Source organism: Lissotriton helveticus, chromosome 1_1 (assembly GCF_964261635.1).
Source record: "Lissotriton helveticus chromosome 1_1, aLisHel1.1, whole genome shotgun sequence".
NCBI classification, from domain to species: domain Eukaryota; kingdom Metazoa; phylum Chordata; class Amphibia; order Caudata; family Salamandridae; genus Lissotriton; species Lissotriton helveticus.
Genome location: NC_136057.1, coordinates 1,901,143,841 through 1,901,164,059, shown reverse-complemented (window position 1 = coordinate 1,901,164,059; position 20,219 = coordinate 1,901,143,841). Strand labels below are relative to the sequence as shown.

General features: G+C 47.6%; 1 protein-coding gene across 3 annotated transcripts in view; it reads left to right on the top strand.

Moving 5' to 3' along the window:
- PRRC2C (proline rich coiled-coil 2C) overlaps positions 1-20,219 on the top strand; it is a 1,522,187-nt gene that overhangs the window by 982,988 nt on the left and 518,980 nt on the right. For all 3 annotated transcript variants that reach the window (XM_078642844.1, XM_078642853.1, XM_078642862.1), the window contains one exon: positions 1,748-1,849. In XM_078642844.1, coding sequence (XP_078498970.1) covers positions 1,748-1,849 — 102 coding nt within the window. The remainder of the gene's footprint in view (positions 1-1,747; positions 1,850-20,219) is intronic.

The window sequence follows — 20,219 nt, the reverse complement described above, 5'->3', positions numbered from 1 at the left end:
AGCTCCCTGACTCATAAAGAGTTCAGGGTAGACTTGTTATTAATAAATATCCTATATTTTTATAACAACTTGTGTGGTGTCCTTTCACTTGGTGTTCAAGGGGTATATGTGATGGTAAAACAGCTGGCTTAACACGCCCTCTAGAGTTTAGCCTAAAGACTGCTCTTGTCCACGCTACTAGGATAGCTGGTCTAATAAGGTTGACTTGCAACCAATCATCAATAAGGGTTGTTTGGCATGATACAAAGTGATCACTAGAATAGTGAGCACTATATATCAGGCCAACTTCTCACACATGGGCATCTCTTTCTGTATTCTATCATACTACTCCATCTACCCCTACTATGGCAAAACAATCTAAGGATGGAGCAGATGTCCTTGCGCACTATCACCCAAGGGAGGAGTCACCAGCCTCGTGACTACAAAAGACTTTTCCAAGAGAAAAACAAGTGCAATCATCCGAGCCCAACACCAGATGGCGATCTATTCATAAATGTACCACTCCGCAGCCCTTTATGCCAAGAACAGATGCATACTGGTAAGTAGCATATTCCTTAATGGCCATAGTATATTATCAGTTCAAAAGCCGTACTTGGTGTTTCACACAGTGTTGGTCTTGACATGCAATAAAAAAACTTTTGCTAATATAATATAGCTGAAGAAATTCTTATCTAAAGCATTCCAAACGTGTGCATCGTTTAATGATTAGGATGCCTTAAATATTTTGTTAAAAATGTATCTGAGACCGATGATACCACATTATCTTATCTGGCTTCCAGTTTGAATATACCTCTTGTGGTATGGACTACCAGTGAACAGGTTGGATACACAAAGAATTGTGTTGAAAGACCTTAGATGCTCGTCTTTTTCTAATGGAACGTTTGCTAAATATGACTAGTAACAAGTTTAGTGGCTTAGCTGTCTCATGAAATCTTCTTTTGTGAATTTGTTCTTTACTTTTATCAAGCACATTACTTCCTGCTCTCTTTATTCCTCTGGCAAGAGTAATCAATGTACGATGTTCTTTGTCACAAAGCGACTGATGAGGTATTCTTCACTGATATGGATTATATCATAATACGAATTGTCATTGCATTGCCACAACTTTTGCTCTTGATTCAAATGCTCGTTGTGACAGCTTATCAAAATGGGATTTGTGAGTATACCAATTGTGCTACATTGAAGTCTACAAGCTTTTTATAAAGTAATGTTGTGTACTGTTTGAATGTGTGGCTCAAAGCTTGAGGAATCTTTGGGATCAATTCATTTGGCTTGATAAAAAAATATAAAACAAAGAAATCCCTTTCCAAACAGGTAGACTGAGGGTAAAAAAAGCAAATCCATAGAACAAACTATGATATGGGTCATGTGCTATAGGTACCTTGAATAAGAAAGCCAAATTGTTAAAAAAAATACCATGATTATGAGGACGGTTTAGTAGCCAAATGAGCCAGAAACCCTAAATGAGCTCTCAAATGGCAAGATTTGGCCCGTCCCTAATTGATTGAATGGTGAAAGGGGGCTGTTTTCCTCTTTTACCAAAAACAATAAGCAGTTCTGAAATAGCCCTGTCATTGCCTAGTAATCTAGTAATGGGAACAGTGTTAAGATACGTTACACAAAGTATTTTATTCCCTTCTAGTATTATTAGTTATCTCTTATTTCCCTTGCTAAGAATTGCCGCCTGCATTTATGACTTATGAGGCCATACTAGTTTAGAATGTGATGTGTGTTGCATGCCTTTCAGGTGCCTCTGTCCCACACCCTACCCTTGCCTAGGAGGGAGACTATACAACAGAGCTCCAACCTAACACCAGCCTCTCCCTCTACAGTCGACCTCACCCTCAAGGTATGTACCACTTCCCTCTGCCTCATTTTCATGCATGCAGGACATATTTTTGAAACAAAACCCCTTGGTTTTTTTTTTTTTTAATAATAGCTGCACATATGTTACTTTCTAATGCTTACCCCTTTTCTAGCTGCAGTTTGTTTTCACCGGGATGTGCCCAACCTACATATCTTTCTTTTTGGAAACATTCCTTTGCTTGCAACTTTTTATATGGATAGTATATAAATCCTATGCACTTCCTCCCCATCTTACTCACACTCCCAAACTCCACATTATATTAGCCAGCTGGAGTATCCTTTTCCTGAGAACTGACCATATTTCTTAACTAATCCATTTCAACCTTCGTTTGATATGAGATATTCCATTTCTGATGTACAACAGAAAAATCTGTTACAGGCGTCTAGCTGCAGATTCCTTGCCTTTGAATTTCCAAGGCACCAGAGGGGTAGCTCTTAAACGGATTGGAGCTTAACTGGCGCAGAAAGAACAGACGTCTGCGTGCCTCGGTGGCGCATATTTAGGTGACCGCGACGTCACAACAGACGAAGTCACGGGGAGCCGAATGGAGCCACCTGACGGTACGCGCTACGGGTATTAATCGAGGAAAAGTTTCCAGATCCAGCCAGACACCTGGGAAATTCAAAGGCCCGGAATCTACAGCTAGATCTTTTCTCTACCAGATAATGCGTTACCGAAGGTAAGTGACTTGTTCGTTGGAACCATGCCAATGTTCTAGAGAATTAACTCTTAGTACATCTTCTCCAATTGTCGAGCTATTATAAGTAAACCAAATATTAGAATCCACCTTAAACAGCATGTTCGAGGCATATGGGCTGCATACCACACAATATTGCATTAGATCACCATCTGGTGGTGGGCCCGGATGATTACACTTTGTTGTTGTCTTGGAAGAGTCTGTCTGTTGGATGACTCCTCCCTTCGATCATAGTGTGCATGGGCATCGACTCCATCTTCAGATTGTTTTTTTCTGCCATCGGGCTCGGATGTGTTCATCGTTCGGTCCCGTTACCGATCTCTTTTCGAATCCATAAATCAATCATAATACCATCGGCATAGTCGTCGACAGTGATTCCGGTTACCAGCGTCGAAGAGAGGCTTCACTTCTCGATTCCAGCGTTCGTCGGGCCCAACTGCGCCATTGGGCCTTTGGCTCATGGGAAGAACACCCTTCAAGAAGTACCCTCGATGTGGATACAAATTCCCTCACACCGATCTTCATGAGGTTTGCAACCTGTGCTCATCTCCAGAGCAGGAGAGTCGAGACTGTGAGGCCTGCACTTCCTTCCGGTCCAAGAAAACCATCAGGGACCGACGAGCTCGAAGAGTAATGGCGCAGTCATCTTCATCGACACCAAAACTCATCATAGACGAGGCTCCGATTAAAGTAGACGCCGAAGAACAGCAGCACGAAGACATCGCTTCCGAAGCAGAGTGTAGGAAAGTGGGGTCTGCAATCCTATGGTCACCCCAGATTTTTGCTTTTTGCTTCACTGGTTTACGACTTTCCCTTGCTGTGGGCCTGCTAATCAGACCCACAGCCTAGCTGTTCTCTCTCTAAATTGACAAGCATGTACTTTAGGTGCATTTACCAATTGGTACTGGGCCACCTTATCAGTCCCTGTACCCAGGGCATAGGTGTACCCAGGGCCTATCAGGGGCTGAAGCATGTATTATGCCACCCCTGGCTGGCCAACAACTGGCTGCATGACAGCTGGGGCAAGGTGGTGTAAACACCCTTTGCTGTAGATATAGTATACCTATATCTAACCCTAAAATGGACACATATATTCCTATCAGTCACTCCTATGGAAGGCCTTATCAATCCTGAAGGCAGAGTGCTTGGAATTATGTGAGATGGTGCTCTGGCATGAGCTGAGCCCGTTTGCAGCTTGAGGAACCAAGTCCTAATAGCTGTTCCATGATAACTCTATACCATATACTCTTAAGTGCATTATCAATCTCGCGGTTAAATGCTAACTCTGGTATAACATTATCAAAACATGTCGAGTAAGGTGTCATACGATTTGGAATACTACTGGGAGGTCACGCTGCAAGCAACAGCGCTATCGTTGCTGAAGCGATGTCATCGGTAGACCCAAGGCTGCGGCGTGAGACAGGGCAATGAAATGTTCGGGCCCACATGTTGCGGTGCAAGCAGCGGTGCTGGTTGATGATCTGGAGTCGATAGGGCTGGCTTTGGTAGGCTAAGACTGCGGTGTGGGAAGGGGCGGTGCGTTGTGCAACCTACAAGCAGTGCCCCCAAACCACGTTGCAGGCAGCAGCATCGATGTCTGCATTGTCAATGAGACCAGGGCAGCAGGTGGTGCGGAGTGCGGTGCCCACAGGATGTGATGCAAGCAGTGGCTCGGCATCTGATGTCCGTGAGACCAGGGTTGCGGTGCGAAGTGCAGGGGAACCCTAGTGGCATTTTCGAACACACAACATAAAAATCATCTTCACTTGAAGATTTATTTTTAAATTCTCTGAGTTCAGGAAGCCCAAACTCCATTTCTCTATCTTGTCCCAATGGAAAGTTATGCTTGTAATATGTTATAAGCCAGCTGCCATGTTAACGTATGGGTCAGGTAGCCTTGCAGTAGTGAAAAACTAACTTGGCTGTATTTTACTACCAGGACATGTAGAACACAGCACATGCCCCACCTTTCACATACGCTGCACCCTGCCCAGAGGGCTACCGTAGGCCTACCTGAGGGGTGGCTTACATGTAAGAGAAGGGATGGTTAGGTTCTGGCAAGTGGATGCACTTGCCAAGTCGACACAACAGAAACTGCGCGCAGAAACTGCATGGCAGGTCTGAGACACCTTTTGAAAGGCTACTGGTGTGGGAGACACAACCAGTGCTGCAGGCCCACTAGTAGAATTTGGTTTACAGGCTCTTGGCACACCTAGTGCACTGTACTAGGGACTTACTGGTAAATCAAATACGCCAATCATGGAGAACCGGATGATTGCACATTGTTGTCCTGGAAGAGTCTTCGAAGTATCACGAGATGGGTGGCTCCTCCCTTGGACTACAGTGCGCATGGGCATCCTCTCCATCCTCAGATTGTTTTTCTCCGCCATTGGGTTCGGATGTACTTTCTACTCTCCAAGTTCGGAATCAAGAAAAACTCTTCAAAAGGCCTTTGGATCCGTCTGTATTGTTTCAGCGCTCGGTGCCGATACACTTTAGAATTTTGTTGTGCTCCAGTCGTCGAATCGGGCCGTGAGGCCTTCTCGACACCACGTGGACCGACCGTCTGGAACAAAGTCCATTCAAGTTCTGCCATCAGTGCAACTCGAAGTTCCCGCACACAGACAAGCATCCAGTGTGCAATAAATGCCTATCTCCAGATCACAATGAAGATAGCTGCCTAGCCTGTACCCAGTTCCGATCCAAAAAGACCATTCGGAATAGACGGGCGGCGAGTCAAGAAATGCAACGGTCGGCGCTAGAACCAGATAACCTCTTCGATGACGAAGAAGATCTAGCCAGCGCCAAAGACTCGGATCAAGACGAAGGACAATACTCGGAGCCCGACTCTGAATATTACCCAGAAGAGGGAGAATTAATCGTCGATCTCGAGGAATACGATCAGGACATCGTAGCAGTTGAAGAAGACTCCAATGACGACGAGGGGCGAACCGTGAGTACGCCGCCCCATATAGACACTACACCTCTATCAGAGACTCAGGTCGAGGCATTGCCAGCATGCCTTAGCCAAGATCAACTTCCTCGTTCTACACCCCCGCCATACCGCCCGGCTAAGAACATATCAAAAGAGCTCTCTGAGACACGTCCCATAAAATCGGTTCCATCGAAACCGAAACTAATCGACAATACAGTCTTCGGACCGAATTACGTCGAACCGAAGGTCACAAAGCCGAAAGGCGTAGATCCGAAGGCCACGGTAGCAATACAACCTTCAAAATCCAAGACCGTCGGGTCGACATCGAAGAGCAAAACAGTCGAGTCGAGCTCAAAGTCAAAGCCCGTCGAGTCAACCTCGAAGCCAAAAATCGTCGATTCGACACAAAAGCATGTCGAATCGACCCCCAAGAAGCACGTCGAATCGAGCAAATCAGCCTCAGGTATCGAAAAGGGGAAAAAACCGGTCGACGACAGAACAAGGCCCACGCCAAAAACTACAGTCGACCCGAAAGTGAAACCGAAGGTGGACGAAAGGAAATCGGTCGAGCCGAAGCCCTTCGAACCAAAGAAGGGCATCGAGCCAAAACAGCAGGCTCCAAAACAACATAAAGACACTGTCGATCTGACAAGACCACTCGGTCCGAAACAGGTTGTGAAGCCAGCCAAGGACGTTCAACCGACAAAACCAGTTGAAAAACAACCTAAATCGATCCAACCACCTAAAACGGTCGAAGCCACAAAAAGCGTCGAAAAAACAAAAAACAAAGGTTACAGCACCCAAACCAAAAACTGGGGAAGAGGAACTTATTCACCCAGATCCATCCACAGAAAACCAGTCAAAAATCTACATTGACCCAAAAACTGGGAAAGTGACTGTTTATCCCAAAAAGAAAAGGCCTCTACCAACTGAAGACCTTCCAAAAATCCCACTAAAGAAGAAGAGAGACTGTGCTACCTGTCCTATATTCTTTGAACCTATCACTCCGGCTATGCCTACTACTCCTTTTACCCCAACCTCACCTGCACGCTCTGACTACAACCCTGATGAGGATCAGGACGCAGATGTCGGTTTTGGTTATCCACAAAACCCACTTTCAGACCCAGACACTCAGCCATGGGGTGGAGGAGGGGAACTAGACACTGAAGGGACTCTGCCCATTACAGACCCTGCAGTATACCCTACTAAGCCATCACCCACAGAGGATACAGTAGCATTTAATTCACTACTAGATAGAGCAGCAACCTACCACAATGTAGACATGCACTCTGATGCTATTGAGGAAGACTTCCTCTTTGATACCCTGACGACATCTGAGAGACACGTAAAAACACTCCCAATGCTAAAAGGGGTATTAAAACATGCAAGTGACATTTTTTAAATTTTTTAAATACAGGGCCGCACCTATAGATCCTACATACATCAAAGGGCAGCTACCCCTAGATTCCTTAGTGGTATCCAACGCACGTAAGCGTGCAAACTCGCAGACTACTGGAGAAGCCGCTCCTCCAGACAAAGAGTCTAAAATCTTTGAGGCATCAGGCAAGAGAGTGGCGGCTCAGGCAGCAAACTCCTGGAGAATAGCCAATACGCAGGCCTTGCTAGCCAGATATGATAGGGCGCACTACGACAGTTTAGAAGAAATTCTACAACACTTACCTGATCCCTACAAACAGCAGGCAGATGAACTTATACAAGAGGGAAAGCTCATCACCAATGCTTCCAATAAATGTGCCCTAGACGCAGCAGACACAGCTGCCAGATCCATCAATACAAGCGTGCTCCTAAGGCGCCACGCATGGCTTCGTATATCAGGCTTTAAGAACGAAGTACAATCTACAATTCTTAATCAGCCAATCAACCCAGACTTTTTATTTGGTCCAGCAGTTGATTCAATTCTGGACAAAATGAAGGATGCAGAGACTGCAAAGTCTATGGGAGCTCTTCAGTCCCAACAACACCGGGGCTCCTTTCGTCGCTCCAATTATAGAGGAGGAGCACGGAGAACATCACAGCAATCCTCCAACTACAAAAGTAACACACAATCCACATATAACAAGAACACCAGTCATTCAACCAGTGTGTTCAACACAGATCTCACACAATTCAGACACTGCACAACTTGGGGTTTACAATAAACCACACCAAGTTGCATCTACAGCCCTCATGTACATCAATATTTAGAGGCTACAATAAACACGTCTACAGCTCTAGTGTATCCCTGTCCAGCAAGGATACAGAGCATTCAAGCCTTAGTCACAAAGTTTCAACATCAACACTCTCTCCCAGCCAGAGTGTTCATGAGACTAATAGGCATGATGGCATCTTGTATCTTTATTGTACCATATGCAAGACTGCAACTGTGTCCGTTACAGGAATGTCTAGCAACAATGGAATCAAGCTCAAGGACAACTAACAGACCTGGTATTGGTGGACAGCCGCATACATCGCTCTCTGCAGTGGTGGAACACCAAAAACCTGACAAAAGGGTGGCCGTTCCTCGAACCTGTTCCACAAATAGTACTTACAGCAGATGCATCTCTCACAGGATAGGGAGCCCATCTCCTGGATCAACAAGGGCAATTGACCATTCAACAAAGATCGTTCCATATCAACCACCTAGAGCTGCTAGCAATATTCTTAGCGCTCACAACTTTCCAAGTACAAGTACAAAACAAAGCTGTCTTAATCCGGACAGACAACATGACAGCTATGTACTAAATACAGAAACAGGGGGGGACACACTCTACAGCTGTCCCAGCTTGCACAGAACATTTGGAGATAGGCCATTCCACAAAACATATATCTGTTAGCAGAACACCGTCCAGGAGTTCACAATCAGATAGCAGATCTGTTAAGTCGACAGACACAAATTCACGAATAGGAACTACATCCGCAAGTTCTTCTGCCATTCTTTCACAAGTGGGGTCATCAGACATAGATCTGTTCGCCACACACGAAAACGCAAACCTTCGCCGCCAGGTTTCCACACCCGCTGTCCCAGGGCAATGCGATATGGATGAACTGGTCAGGCAGATATGCATATGCTTTTCTGCCACTACCACTAATAGTGAGCAAGCTATGACAACAGTCGTTCAAACTGATTTTAGTAGCTCCCACATGGGCACGCCAACCGTGGTATACAACACTGCTAGAACTATCCCTAGTTCCACACCAAAAACTACGTCTGACACCATCCCTGCTAACGCAGAATCATGGAGACATCAGACATCCAGACCCAAGCCAACTGAATCTGGCGATCTGGCTCCTGAGGTCTTAGAGTTTGGTTATCTTAACCTACCACCAGAATGTATGAATATCACTAGAGAAGCCAGGAGACCTACTACTAGAGCTTGCTATGCTGCTAAATGGAAAAGATTTGCCATTTACTGGAACAATAACCAAATTGATCGCCTAGATGCTTCCATCCAAAATATCATTTGCTACCTTCTACATTTACAAAGATGTAACTTGGCGTTCGAGGCATGTGAGCTGCTGAATTTATATCTATGCATAGATCGCCACCTAGTGTTGGGTCTGGATGATTGCACATTGTTGTCCTGGAAGAGTCTTCGAAGTATCACGAGATAGGTGGCTCCTCCCCTGGACTACAGTGTGCATGGGCATCCCCTCCATGCTCAGATTGTTTTTTTCCGCCATTGGGTTCGGATGTACTTCTTAACTCACGTTCGGAATTTATATTACAAGTTACTCTTTTCGAGGCCAAAAGGCCTTAGGGGCGTCGGTATTGTCTTTCGTTCGGTGCCTTTTACCTTTCCAGTTCTTTGAACTCGACTTCGGAAGGCTTTTTGCCTTTCGACGCCAAGGGCCCCTCGACGATCGACGATGGAACGGAGTCCGTTCAAGAGCTGCCCCGTCTGTACCTCAAAATATCCCCACATCGACGTGCACCCGGTGTGCAACAAATGTCTCTCACCGGACCACGACAAGGCCAGCTGCATGGGCTGTTCGAAATTCAGGTAGAAGAAAACTCTCCGTCTTCGACGCGCTGCACGACAGTAGGCGCGAGAATCAGCACCAGACCCAGAAAACATCTTTGGGGGTGACGACGAAGAACATGTACAAGAAGAGGATCCGGAGCACTCGGATCCCGCGTCGGAGCCAGACGCCACCTACAACGAGGACGAGGGAGAACTCTACGTCCATGATGAAGACATCGTCGAGGTAGGAGACGACGTACAACCTATCGGAGCCGTCGACGACGACTCCAGCGATGCGCTAGGCCTAACCGCAGTAGCGCGGCCCAATAAAGACTCTACTGTGGCTCAGGTCGAGGCATCGCCGGAAGGCCTTAGCCAAGATCTTCAACACCGTTCTCTAGTCCCGCTTCAAGGCCCGACTACGAACATTTCCAAAGAGCCCTTGGTCGATCGCCCACGCTCAGTGGAGAAATCGAAACCGAAAGAAAAAGACACGAAATCGAAACCGACACTGGTTAAGACAACCATCGGCTCGACGACTTCGGAACCTTCCAAGTCCAAACATGCGATCGACCCCTCGGGGTCGAAAGGGGGCGTCGAACCGAAGATCGGATCGACTACGCCTGTGTCTACAGTGAAGCACGTCACGCTCCAGTCGACGTCGACTTCCGGCTCCAAAGATGGCGGCTGTTCCGAAGGACTCGAAGCCCGGAAAACCATGGATTCGAAGTTGAAGAAGCCGCTGCTGGTCAAGGCCTTCGACCCGAAGCCAAAACTCGGATCGAAAGACCTTACTGCGTCGAAGCACAAGGGCGTTCCTGCAGCACAACAGCTCGACTCGACGCAAGGCCTCAAACGCACTAAACCGTCGAAGTCGGTCGAATCGAAGACACCGCCTCCATCGAAGGCAGTCAGTCCGTCGCCAATGCTTGCGGCGCCGATAAAGTTCGGACTACCCCCGACAGCACGGCCTAAACCTGTTCAACATGCACAGGCTACCGGATCTACCAAGTCGACGTCAGTTGCTGCATCCGCTCAGCCTCGGACGGAAGACGTTGTGTTCCAGCCACCATCCCACGACGACCAGTCGAAATTGTACATCGGCTCCGAATCAGGTCGACTCACAGTTTACAAGCGTAAGATCAGGCCTGATGCACCTATGGAACATTATAGGATACCACTGAAGAAAAAGAGAGACTCTACCACCTCTCCTATACATTTTTGAGCCCGTGCAATCATTTGGTCAGGACTATGCCTACTCTCCCACATATATCACTGAGGATGTGGAAGGAGGGGACAATGAGGACCAGTTTAACTATCCCATTGATACTGATCAGGATGAGTCCCAGCCGTGGGCTGACACCGTGGACCCTGCTGACCCTCACACCACCCCTGATACTCTTTCATATGCTATCAAGCCTTCGCCTACTGAAGACACTGCTGCGTTCAACGCACTGATTGAGAGGACGGCACATAACCATGACGTGGATATGCACGCTGACCCCGTGGAAGAAGACTTTTTTTATACATTCTCCACATCAGAAAGGTCTATCAAAACTTTGCCTATGCTCAAAGGTGTGCTCAAACATGCAAGTGACATTTTTAAAGAGCCCACTAAAGCACGGGTGGTGAACCCAAGGATTGAGAGGAAGTACCGGCCTGCGCCCGTGGACCCTACCTACATCAAGGGCCAACTCCCACTGGACTCCTTAGTGGTGGCTAATGCTCGCAAGAGAGCAAACTCTCAGGCAACGGGTGATGCTCCTCCTCCGGACAAAGAATCCAGGATCTTAGAGGAAAATGTGTAGCAGCTCAAGCTGCTAATATTTGGAGAACCTCCAATACCCAAGCCCTGTTAGCAAGATATGACAGGGCACACTAGAGCAGTTACTGCAACACCTGCCAGACGCTTATAAGGAGGGAGCAGAAATGCTTTATACAAGAAGGGAAGTTGATCTCCAACGCGTCCATTAAGTGCGCGTTGGATGCAGCCGACACAGCAGCTAGGGCCATAACACTAGCGTTATGCTCAGGAGGCATGCCTGGCTCCGCATCTCTGGATTTAAGTCGGAGATCCAAACTACCCTGCTCAATCAACCAGTAAACCCTGACTTCCTGTTTGGTCCGGAGGTAGACACCACTCTTGAGAAGATTAAGAAGGATACTGAAACTGCGAAATCCATGGGAGCTCTGCAGTCTCAGCAGTTCAGGGGCGGTTCCTTTTGTCGCTCCGGTAACAGGGGAGCTTCAAGAGGGCAAGCGTCGCAACAAGTTCAATACACCAAGGGAGGCACACAAACCACCTATAACAAGAACAATAGGGGTGGATACCATGGGAACAGCAGCAAGGGCAGAGGACGTGGAAATAATAATACCAGATCCTCCGCCACTAACAAGCAGTGACGCCTTGTCACTGCCCCCCGACCATATAATACCTGTCGGGGGGAGACTCCAGCAGTTCCTGCCAGTCTGGGAAAGCATTACCACAGACAGGTGGGTGAAACAACGTATACAACACAGTTATTGTCTAGAACTGACCTCCACCCAACATACCCCCAAGGCACCGTCCTATGTCCGCCGAGCACATGTACTTATTGCAGCAAGAAGTCATCTCCATGCTGCAAAAAGGCGCCATAGAACTCGTGCCTTTGGATCAACAGGGTACAGGGGTGTACTCACTGTACTTCTTAATCCCAAAAAAGGACGGGTCTCTCCGGCCCATTCTAAACCTCAGACCTCTAAACCAATACATCCCCTCAGAAAACTTTCACATGCTCACGCTGCAGCAAGTTCTGCCGTTGCTCAGTCAAGGAGATTTTCTAGCAACATTAGATCTGAGGGATGCCTATTTCCACATTCCCATTCACCCCAGTCACAGGAAATATCTCAGGTTCACCATCAACAACCAGCATTACCAGTTCAAAGTCCTGCCTTTCGGGGTCACTACAGCCCCCAGAGTGTTTACGAAGTGCTTAGCAACAGTAGCCGCACATCTTCGGAGACAACACGTCCATGTCTATCCGTATCTGGACGACTGGCTGGTACAGGCAAAGTCAGCCCAGCAGTGTTCCGACCACATGTCCCGCACAGTTCACCTCCTACACAGTCTGGGTTTTTCCGCTCAATTACCAGAAATCCCATCTTCACCCCGCACACGTACAGCAGTACCTAGGCGCGGAAATCAACACACTCGCTGCCACAGCGCAACCAAACGCAGCGAGAGTCAACAGCATGCAAGTGTTGATTCAAAAATTCAGGCCACAACACTCACTCCCAGCGCAGGTGTTAATGCAACTCATAGGCATGATGGCCTCCTGCATCTTCATAGTCCCCCACGCAAGGCTACACATGCGTCCGCTTAAGGAATGCTTAGCGCGCCAGTGGAACCAGGCTCAAGGACAGCTGAAAGACCTAGTGTTGGTGACCGGTCGTGCATACAACTCTCTGCATTGGTGGAACACACACAACCTTTGCAGGGGACGACCGTTCCAAGAGCCTGTGCCACAGATAGTGCTGACAACGGACGCATCTCTCCAGGGCTGGGGAGAGCATGTCCTCCACTATACAGTGCAGGGACTATGGACACCGCAGCAGCGGAAGATGCACATCAACCTACTGGAACTGATGGCAATCTTCATGGCGATGAAGGCATTCAAGTTGTATCTCTGCAACAAAGTCGTGCTGATCCGGACGGACAACATGACTGCGATGTATTACATCCAAAAGCAGGGAGGGACACACTCTCCACAGCTGTCCCATCTAGCCTAGAGCATGTGGAAGTGGGCCATTCAAAGGAACATGTTCCTCATGGCGGAACATCTCCCAGGCAAGGACAACCAGATGGCGGACCTGCTCAGCAGACTCAGCCATCAGATGCACGAGTGGTAGAAACACCCCTCAGTGCTCCAACCATATTTCCAGCAGTGGGGTCATCCAGAGATAGACCTCTTCGCCACACACGAAAACGCAAAATGCCGCACCTTCGCCGCCAGGTTCCCACACCCGCAGTCTCAGGGCAATGCTGTGAGAAGTTGGCCTGATATATGATGCTCACTAGTTATAGTGATCACCTTGTATCAATCCAAACAACCCTTATGGTGATTGGTTGTAAGTCAACCTTATAGACCAGCTATCCTAATGGTAGCATGGACAAAGCAGTCTTAGGTTAAACTCTTTTGGCATGTGAAGCCAGCTGTTTTACCACAATATAACCCCTTGAATACCAGATGAAAGGACACCACACAGGTTGTTATAAAAATAAACAATATATTTATTAATAACAAACACCTCTGAACTCTTTATGAGGTCAGAGGGCTAAGCACATGACAATCTCAAGAAAAATACGACAAGTTGCACAAAATTACAATGGTGCCCTAGGGGCACGGCAAACCATATACTAAGTAAATGGAATGTGAGAGTCGATAAGAGAAATGGAGCTGTCCAGAGGCTGCAGGACCGCTGGGACTACGCTATCCTAACCGTAGGTAAGTAATAGGAGGCCCACGGGACGCGGGTGCAGAGTGTGAACTCACACGCGGGATGCGTAACAACGTCTATGGACAGTACAGTTCAAGAAAAAGGTAAGTACGGACAATCCTGACTAGTTAGGACTAAAACGACTGTGGAACTGGACACTAGGAGAGTCAAGCTACCCTTGAGCACCGAAATGCTCTTGTTACCTCACCTACAGGCTGCGGGTGCATAGGTGCGAAGTCGTGTCGGGTTTCTGCGTTGAAGTCAATGGAGCCTGAAAGAAAAGATGCTGCAAGCGACCAGGAGGAAGATGTCCGGTGCTATCCAAGGGTGGATCGGTGAAGAAGAGGACCTGAAAGCAGAGGGGACAATGTTCACAGTCACTAGCCAGTGACTGGAGTGGAACCAGGAAGGAACCAGATGTCATCGTCGCGATCAGGTGAAGAGTGGACGCTTGACTCTGCAGCCACGTGGACCAGGAGGTGTCTTCGACGACCAGGATGGAGGCACGAGCTGTCCCACGCAGGCTCTCGCTGTCGGCGGTGTCTGTTCCGGAATCGGCGTCAACAGGCCTTGGCAAAGGCAACCCACGCAGTGAGTAGAAAAAGCGTCTGGTGCGGACTAGGAGAGTCCGGGGTGCCCCTCTTTTGGAAGGGAGCAAGGGCCAGTCTGGAGCAACCAGACCAGCAGCAAAGATTTCAAAGTTCGTCATCTAGGAGGCCACTAGCCAGCCGGCAAGTGACCAGACAACGCGTCGAGCAGCAAACCAGCAGAAGGGCCCCACGCAGATCTCGTGGATGCTGGAGGGCTGATCTTCGGTGCAGGGGCTGCTCGGGGCTGGGGCTTCTCAGTCCCCAAAGCACTTGGTCGAGTTTACCTCGGGAGTCGTGCTGAAAGCGAAGTGCAGGTTCGTTCAAGATGGCCAGTCCCACGTGTCTCGTCGCACCCACGGATCTCAGCTGTGCTGCAGATGTAGGTTGAGGTCGGAGAGGTCTGGGAATCCAGGTCTCGTCGGGCTCTGAAGTCTGGATCCTCAAGGGAAGACGACAAAGTGAAGCCGCTGGACGCTTGATGGTGCCTGCAGATGCAGGGTGGACACTCCTTGCCCACAAGGGAGATTTCTTCAGTATTCTGTGGAGCAGAACGTCGAAGTCCAGAGTTTCTTCTTGTAGAGTAGTTAAGGATTAATCTAATTTGGAATTTGGACCAGCTCTTACCTTTATCCTGCTAAAGGGGGCTGCACTACTGACTAGGTCCCTCCCCTGGGTGGGACCAGGAAGGGGGGTGGTTACACCCCCTATCCTTTGTCCGGTTTTCGCTCCAGAGCTGGGGCAGGGATTCCCCAGCAACTGGTTTGAACCGGTGTATGCACAGGGCACCTTGTGTGCCCCAGGCATGTCTCATTCCTTTCAGGCCTATCCTACCCAATACACAAAATCCTGTCTGGGATGGTGCTAGCACCTCCCAAGGCAGGAAACCCTTTGTCTAAGCCGCCCTCGCTGGAAGGACTCCCAGCAGCAGGAGGTCAGACTTGTGTCTGTGGTGGCAGCATCCATTTTGTAATGCCAAGGCTCGAGTTAACTTTAACCGGGGTTCACAGTTACATACATGTCGTGTCACTCTAGAAGGGTGGAATGCTACCCCCGTCGCCAGAATTGGCGAGGGGGTAGTATTCCAATTCGTATGACACCTTACTCGACATGTTTTGATAATGTTATACCAGAGTTAGCATTCAACCGCGAGGTCGATAATGCACTGAAGAGTATATGGTATAGCGTTATCATGGAACAGCTATTAGGACTTGGTTCCGCAAGCTGCAGACTGGCTCAGCTCATGCCAGAGCACCATCTCACATAATTCCAAGCACTCTGCCTTCAGGATTGTTAAGGCCTGCCATAGGAGTGACTGATAGGAGGATATATGTCCATTTTAGGGTTCGATATAGGTATACTATATCTACAGCAAAGGGTGATTACACCACCTTGCCCCAGCTGTCGTGCAGCCAGTTGTCAGTTTTAGATGGCCAGCCAGGGGTGGCATAATACATGCTTCAGCTCCTGGTAGGCCCTGGGTAAACCTATGCCCTGGATACCTAAGGTATATTGTACAGGGACTGACAAGGTGGCCCAGTACCAATTGGTAAATGCACCTAAAGTACATGGTTGTCAATTTAGAGAGAGAACAGCTAGGCTGTGGGTCTGATTAGCAGGCCCACAGCCAGGGAAAGTCGTAAACCAGTGAAGCAAAAAGCAAAAATCTGGGGTGACCATAGGATTGCAGACCCCACTCTCCTACAAATGCGATATGGATGAACTGGTCGAACAAATTTGCGTACGCCTTTCCTCCAGCACCACTCGTACTGCTGGTAGCACGCAAACTGAGGCAACACTCCATGACGCTTATCCTGGTTGCTCCAACGTGGGCAAAGCAGGCGTGGTACACCACGTTCCTAGAACTTTCCGTGGTTCCCCACCTGCGCCTAAAACTCACGCCCAGTCTCCTCACTCAGAGCCATGGAGACATTCAGCATCCAGATCCGCAGCAGTTGAGCCAAGCAATATGGCTCCTGAGGTCATAGAGTTTGGCTACCTGGACCTGCCTCCTGACTGTATGGACATCATTAAGGAGGCTAGGCGACCTACCACCAGGGCCTGCTACGCGGCAAAATGGAAGCGTTTTGTTATCTATTGCTCCAATAATAACATAAATCCGCTTGATGCTTCCATGCAAAACATCATATGTTACTTGCTGCACCTATACAGGTGTAATCTAGCGTATAGTTCCATCAGGATACACTTAGCTGCAATGGCCGCATATCTTCAAAATAGACAGCACCTATCCCTTTTCAGAGTTCTGGCCATTAAAGCTTTTATGGAGGGCCTGAAAAGGGTCATTCCTCCAAGACACCCGCCTTCGCCGGTCTAGAACCTCAACATAGTCCTCACCAGGCTCATGGGCCCGCCATTTGAACCTCTTCACTCTTGTGAGATACAATTTCTCACATGGAAAGTGGCTTTTCTAGTCGCAATTACGTCGCTACGACGAGTTGGAGAGCTGCAAGCCCTCACTATTCAGGAGCCTTTCCTTCAAATTCATTCTAATAGGGTTGTGCTCCGCACCAACCCCAAGTTTCTGCCCAAGGTAGTGTCACAGTTCCACATTAACCAAACTATCGAACTACCTGTATTCTTTCCCAATCCTGATTCAGTGGCAGACAGAGCACTACACACACTTGATGTTAGAAGGGCTCTACTGTATTACATAGACAGAACTAAAGACTTCAGGAAAACTAAACAACTGTTTGTTGCCTTCTCTCCACAGCACAAGGGCAACCCAATTTCTAAATCAGGCATAGCCAGATGGATTGTTAAGTGCATCCAGATCTGTTATCAAAAGGCTAAACGCACGTTAACAGTTCCCCCAAGAGCGCATTCCACACGCAAATTAGGGGCATCCATGGCTTTCCTAGGTAACATTCCTCTAGAGGACATATGTAGAGCAGCTACATGGACCACCATACACACATTCACCAAGCACTACTGCATGGATGTACACTCAAAACAGCAAGCTGCTGAAGGTCAGGCTGTTCTCAAAACTCTTTCAGACTGCTGCAGCTGGTACGGGCAACCGCCGCTAGGGAGGATACTACTATTTATTCTATGCATAGATATAAATTCAGCAGCGCACATGCCTCGAACGGAATATGCTACTTACCAGTATGCATCTGTTCTTGGCATGTACGGCTGCTGATATTTTTATCGCCCGCCCTCCTCCCCGGTGCCTGTCGCAGCTGTAGCACTCACACTTATTCTAACGCACTGGTACTCAACGTACGGCCCGCGGGCCATTTGCGGCCCGCCAGACCTTTCCATGCGGCCCCCAGGTGGAAAACAAGCAGGCGCAACAGCCATTACTTTGCTTCTGTTCGTTCCTCGGGACGACATTCAAAGTGGGGAAAAAAGTGCATGCTCGGAAATCAAATTAGTGTATGGCTGCTCACCTGTCCTACCCCTCCACCCTCATTCCTTCTCAGTGAAGTCACTTGCGTGCAGCCGATAGTGGAAGAGACATTCAAATGGCATGCAGGTTGCTGGCTTTCCTTTCCAGCCAAGCACACACACATCGTGTCTTGCCGGTCCTCTGCCTTTCCTCGCCACCTTCATTTAGCTTCATGGCTGTGTGTTTTTACCAGCCCTGCCTCGACACCAGCGCTGCCTCTCACCGGATACACCCTGAGCTCCTCTGAAGCTAAGCAGAGAACTGTCTGAATTGAGAAAGTACAGCTTCTGCACATCACCACGGATCTGCAACCAGAGTTTCGTTTTTTAAAGTAACTCAGCTCAGGAGATGGGATGCACAGGAGAACTGTGAGGTGGGAGAAGGATGTGTTTGCTGATGCAAGATTCGGAGCTCCAAAAGGGTAGAGAAAGTGATTTTAAGGAGCCAGGTGCATGTCTTCTAATATTATTAATGTAAAATTCCTATATTTGTAAAATTAGTAAGGGAATAAATGTATTTAACTTGGCCCGTTTTCAACTGTAATTTTCTAGTCACCCAACATCATTTTGTTTTTTGGATGGGCTTTTTTCCAAAAAAGGTTCTAAGTGTTGTAGGGACAGGGGTCATCCTGTGCTGTGGCTCTGCTGAAGCATGCATCATTGCGCTACTGATGTTTTACTATTTGACCTCATAATCATGGAAAGTAGTTTACTTGTAAAAAGTGGCAAATGTATCTGTATTAGGCAGACTAATTTCTGATCTGGGACAGAAAGCAACAGAATGTCAAAGTTTTGAGAAATGGCTGTTTTGTTAATTTTAACATAGGAAAGGTTTCTTGAGAGAAAATGCCTTTATTTACTGTGTATTGTGTTGTGCAATACATTAGTGGTATGAGTTTTAACATTGTTTATTAAGACAAATTGTTTCTTAATCTTGTTATGCCTGTGGATAGCTTACAGTACAGTTGCAGCATTAACACGGCCTGTGTTGTCCTGCAAGTCAGGAGCATTCCTGGCATGTGGCTCAGTGATAGATTGGAGAGGATCTTGACAGCACCGGGAAGTAATGCAGGATTTCTAATTCAGCAAAGCTGTTTCCTTAACCAGGTGCTTAACTATGGGCAGGACAACCAACTGGTACTATGCGATTGTGCGGTTGCTGTGATTTTGAGATAATTATAGATTTGCCACAGTTGCCTCATAATCCATCATCTGCCGCCTAATCTGAAGATTTTAGCACCAAAAAATTGTTTCTAGCTCAAATGTTTCAAATGTTACTAAAGATGCAGCAACATCTATTACAACGCAATCAAAGGCCCTTTGCAAAGCTGGACGTGTCACCTTTTCACATCCTTATTGCTAATGGTTACATTTCAAACATATCCATCCGCATGTTTATTTCAAAATGTGCATCCTCAATCTTTTGAACAGTTTATTTAAAGAAGTACTTTGTGAATGCCATACATGGTTTTACTCCACGTGGTAGAATTTGCCTACCAGAATCCCCACCATTCTATGCCATGCCCTGCCCAACTTAGACCCGCCCCCAAATCACCCCAGCCACACCCCCAACCCAGCCACACCCCATTCATCTGTGCGGCCCCCGGTCATACCCCAGACTATGCGTTTCGGCCCCTGAGGGAATGTTTGTGAGTACCCATGTTCTAATGCATGGTCATCACAATGGCGAAAAACAATCTTGAGCATGGAGGGGATGCCCATGCGCACTGTAGTCCAGGGGAGGAGCCACCTATCTCGTGATACTTCGAAGACTCTTCCAGGACAACAATGTGCAATCATCCGGACCCAACACTAGGCGGCAATCTATGCATAGATATAAATATCAGCAGCCCTACATGCCAAGAACAGATGCATACTGGTAAGTAGCATATTCCATATTCATCTATACGCCTACGTCTGGCAGCAATTGCAGCATATTTACAAAATAGACAACATCTGTCTTTATTTAAAGTGCCTGCTATTAAAGCATTTATGGAAGGATTAAAAAGAATCATTCCTCCCAGGTTACCACCCTCTCCAGTGTGGAACCTAAACATTGTTCTTACAAGGCTCATGGGACCACCTTTTGAATCTCTACACAAATGTGAACTGCAATTCCTCACATGGAAAACCGCTTTTCTAGTAACTATTACCTCTCTTAGGAGAGTTAGTGAGATGAGATTGAAGCTTTTACTATACAGGAACCTTTTTTACAATTACACCGTTAAAAAGTGGTTCTCAGAACAAATCCTAAATTCCTTCCAGAAGTCATTACTCTGTTTCATTT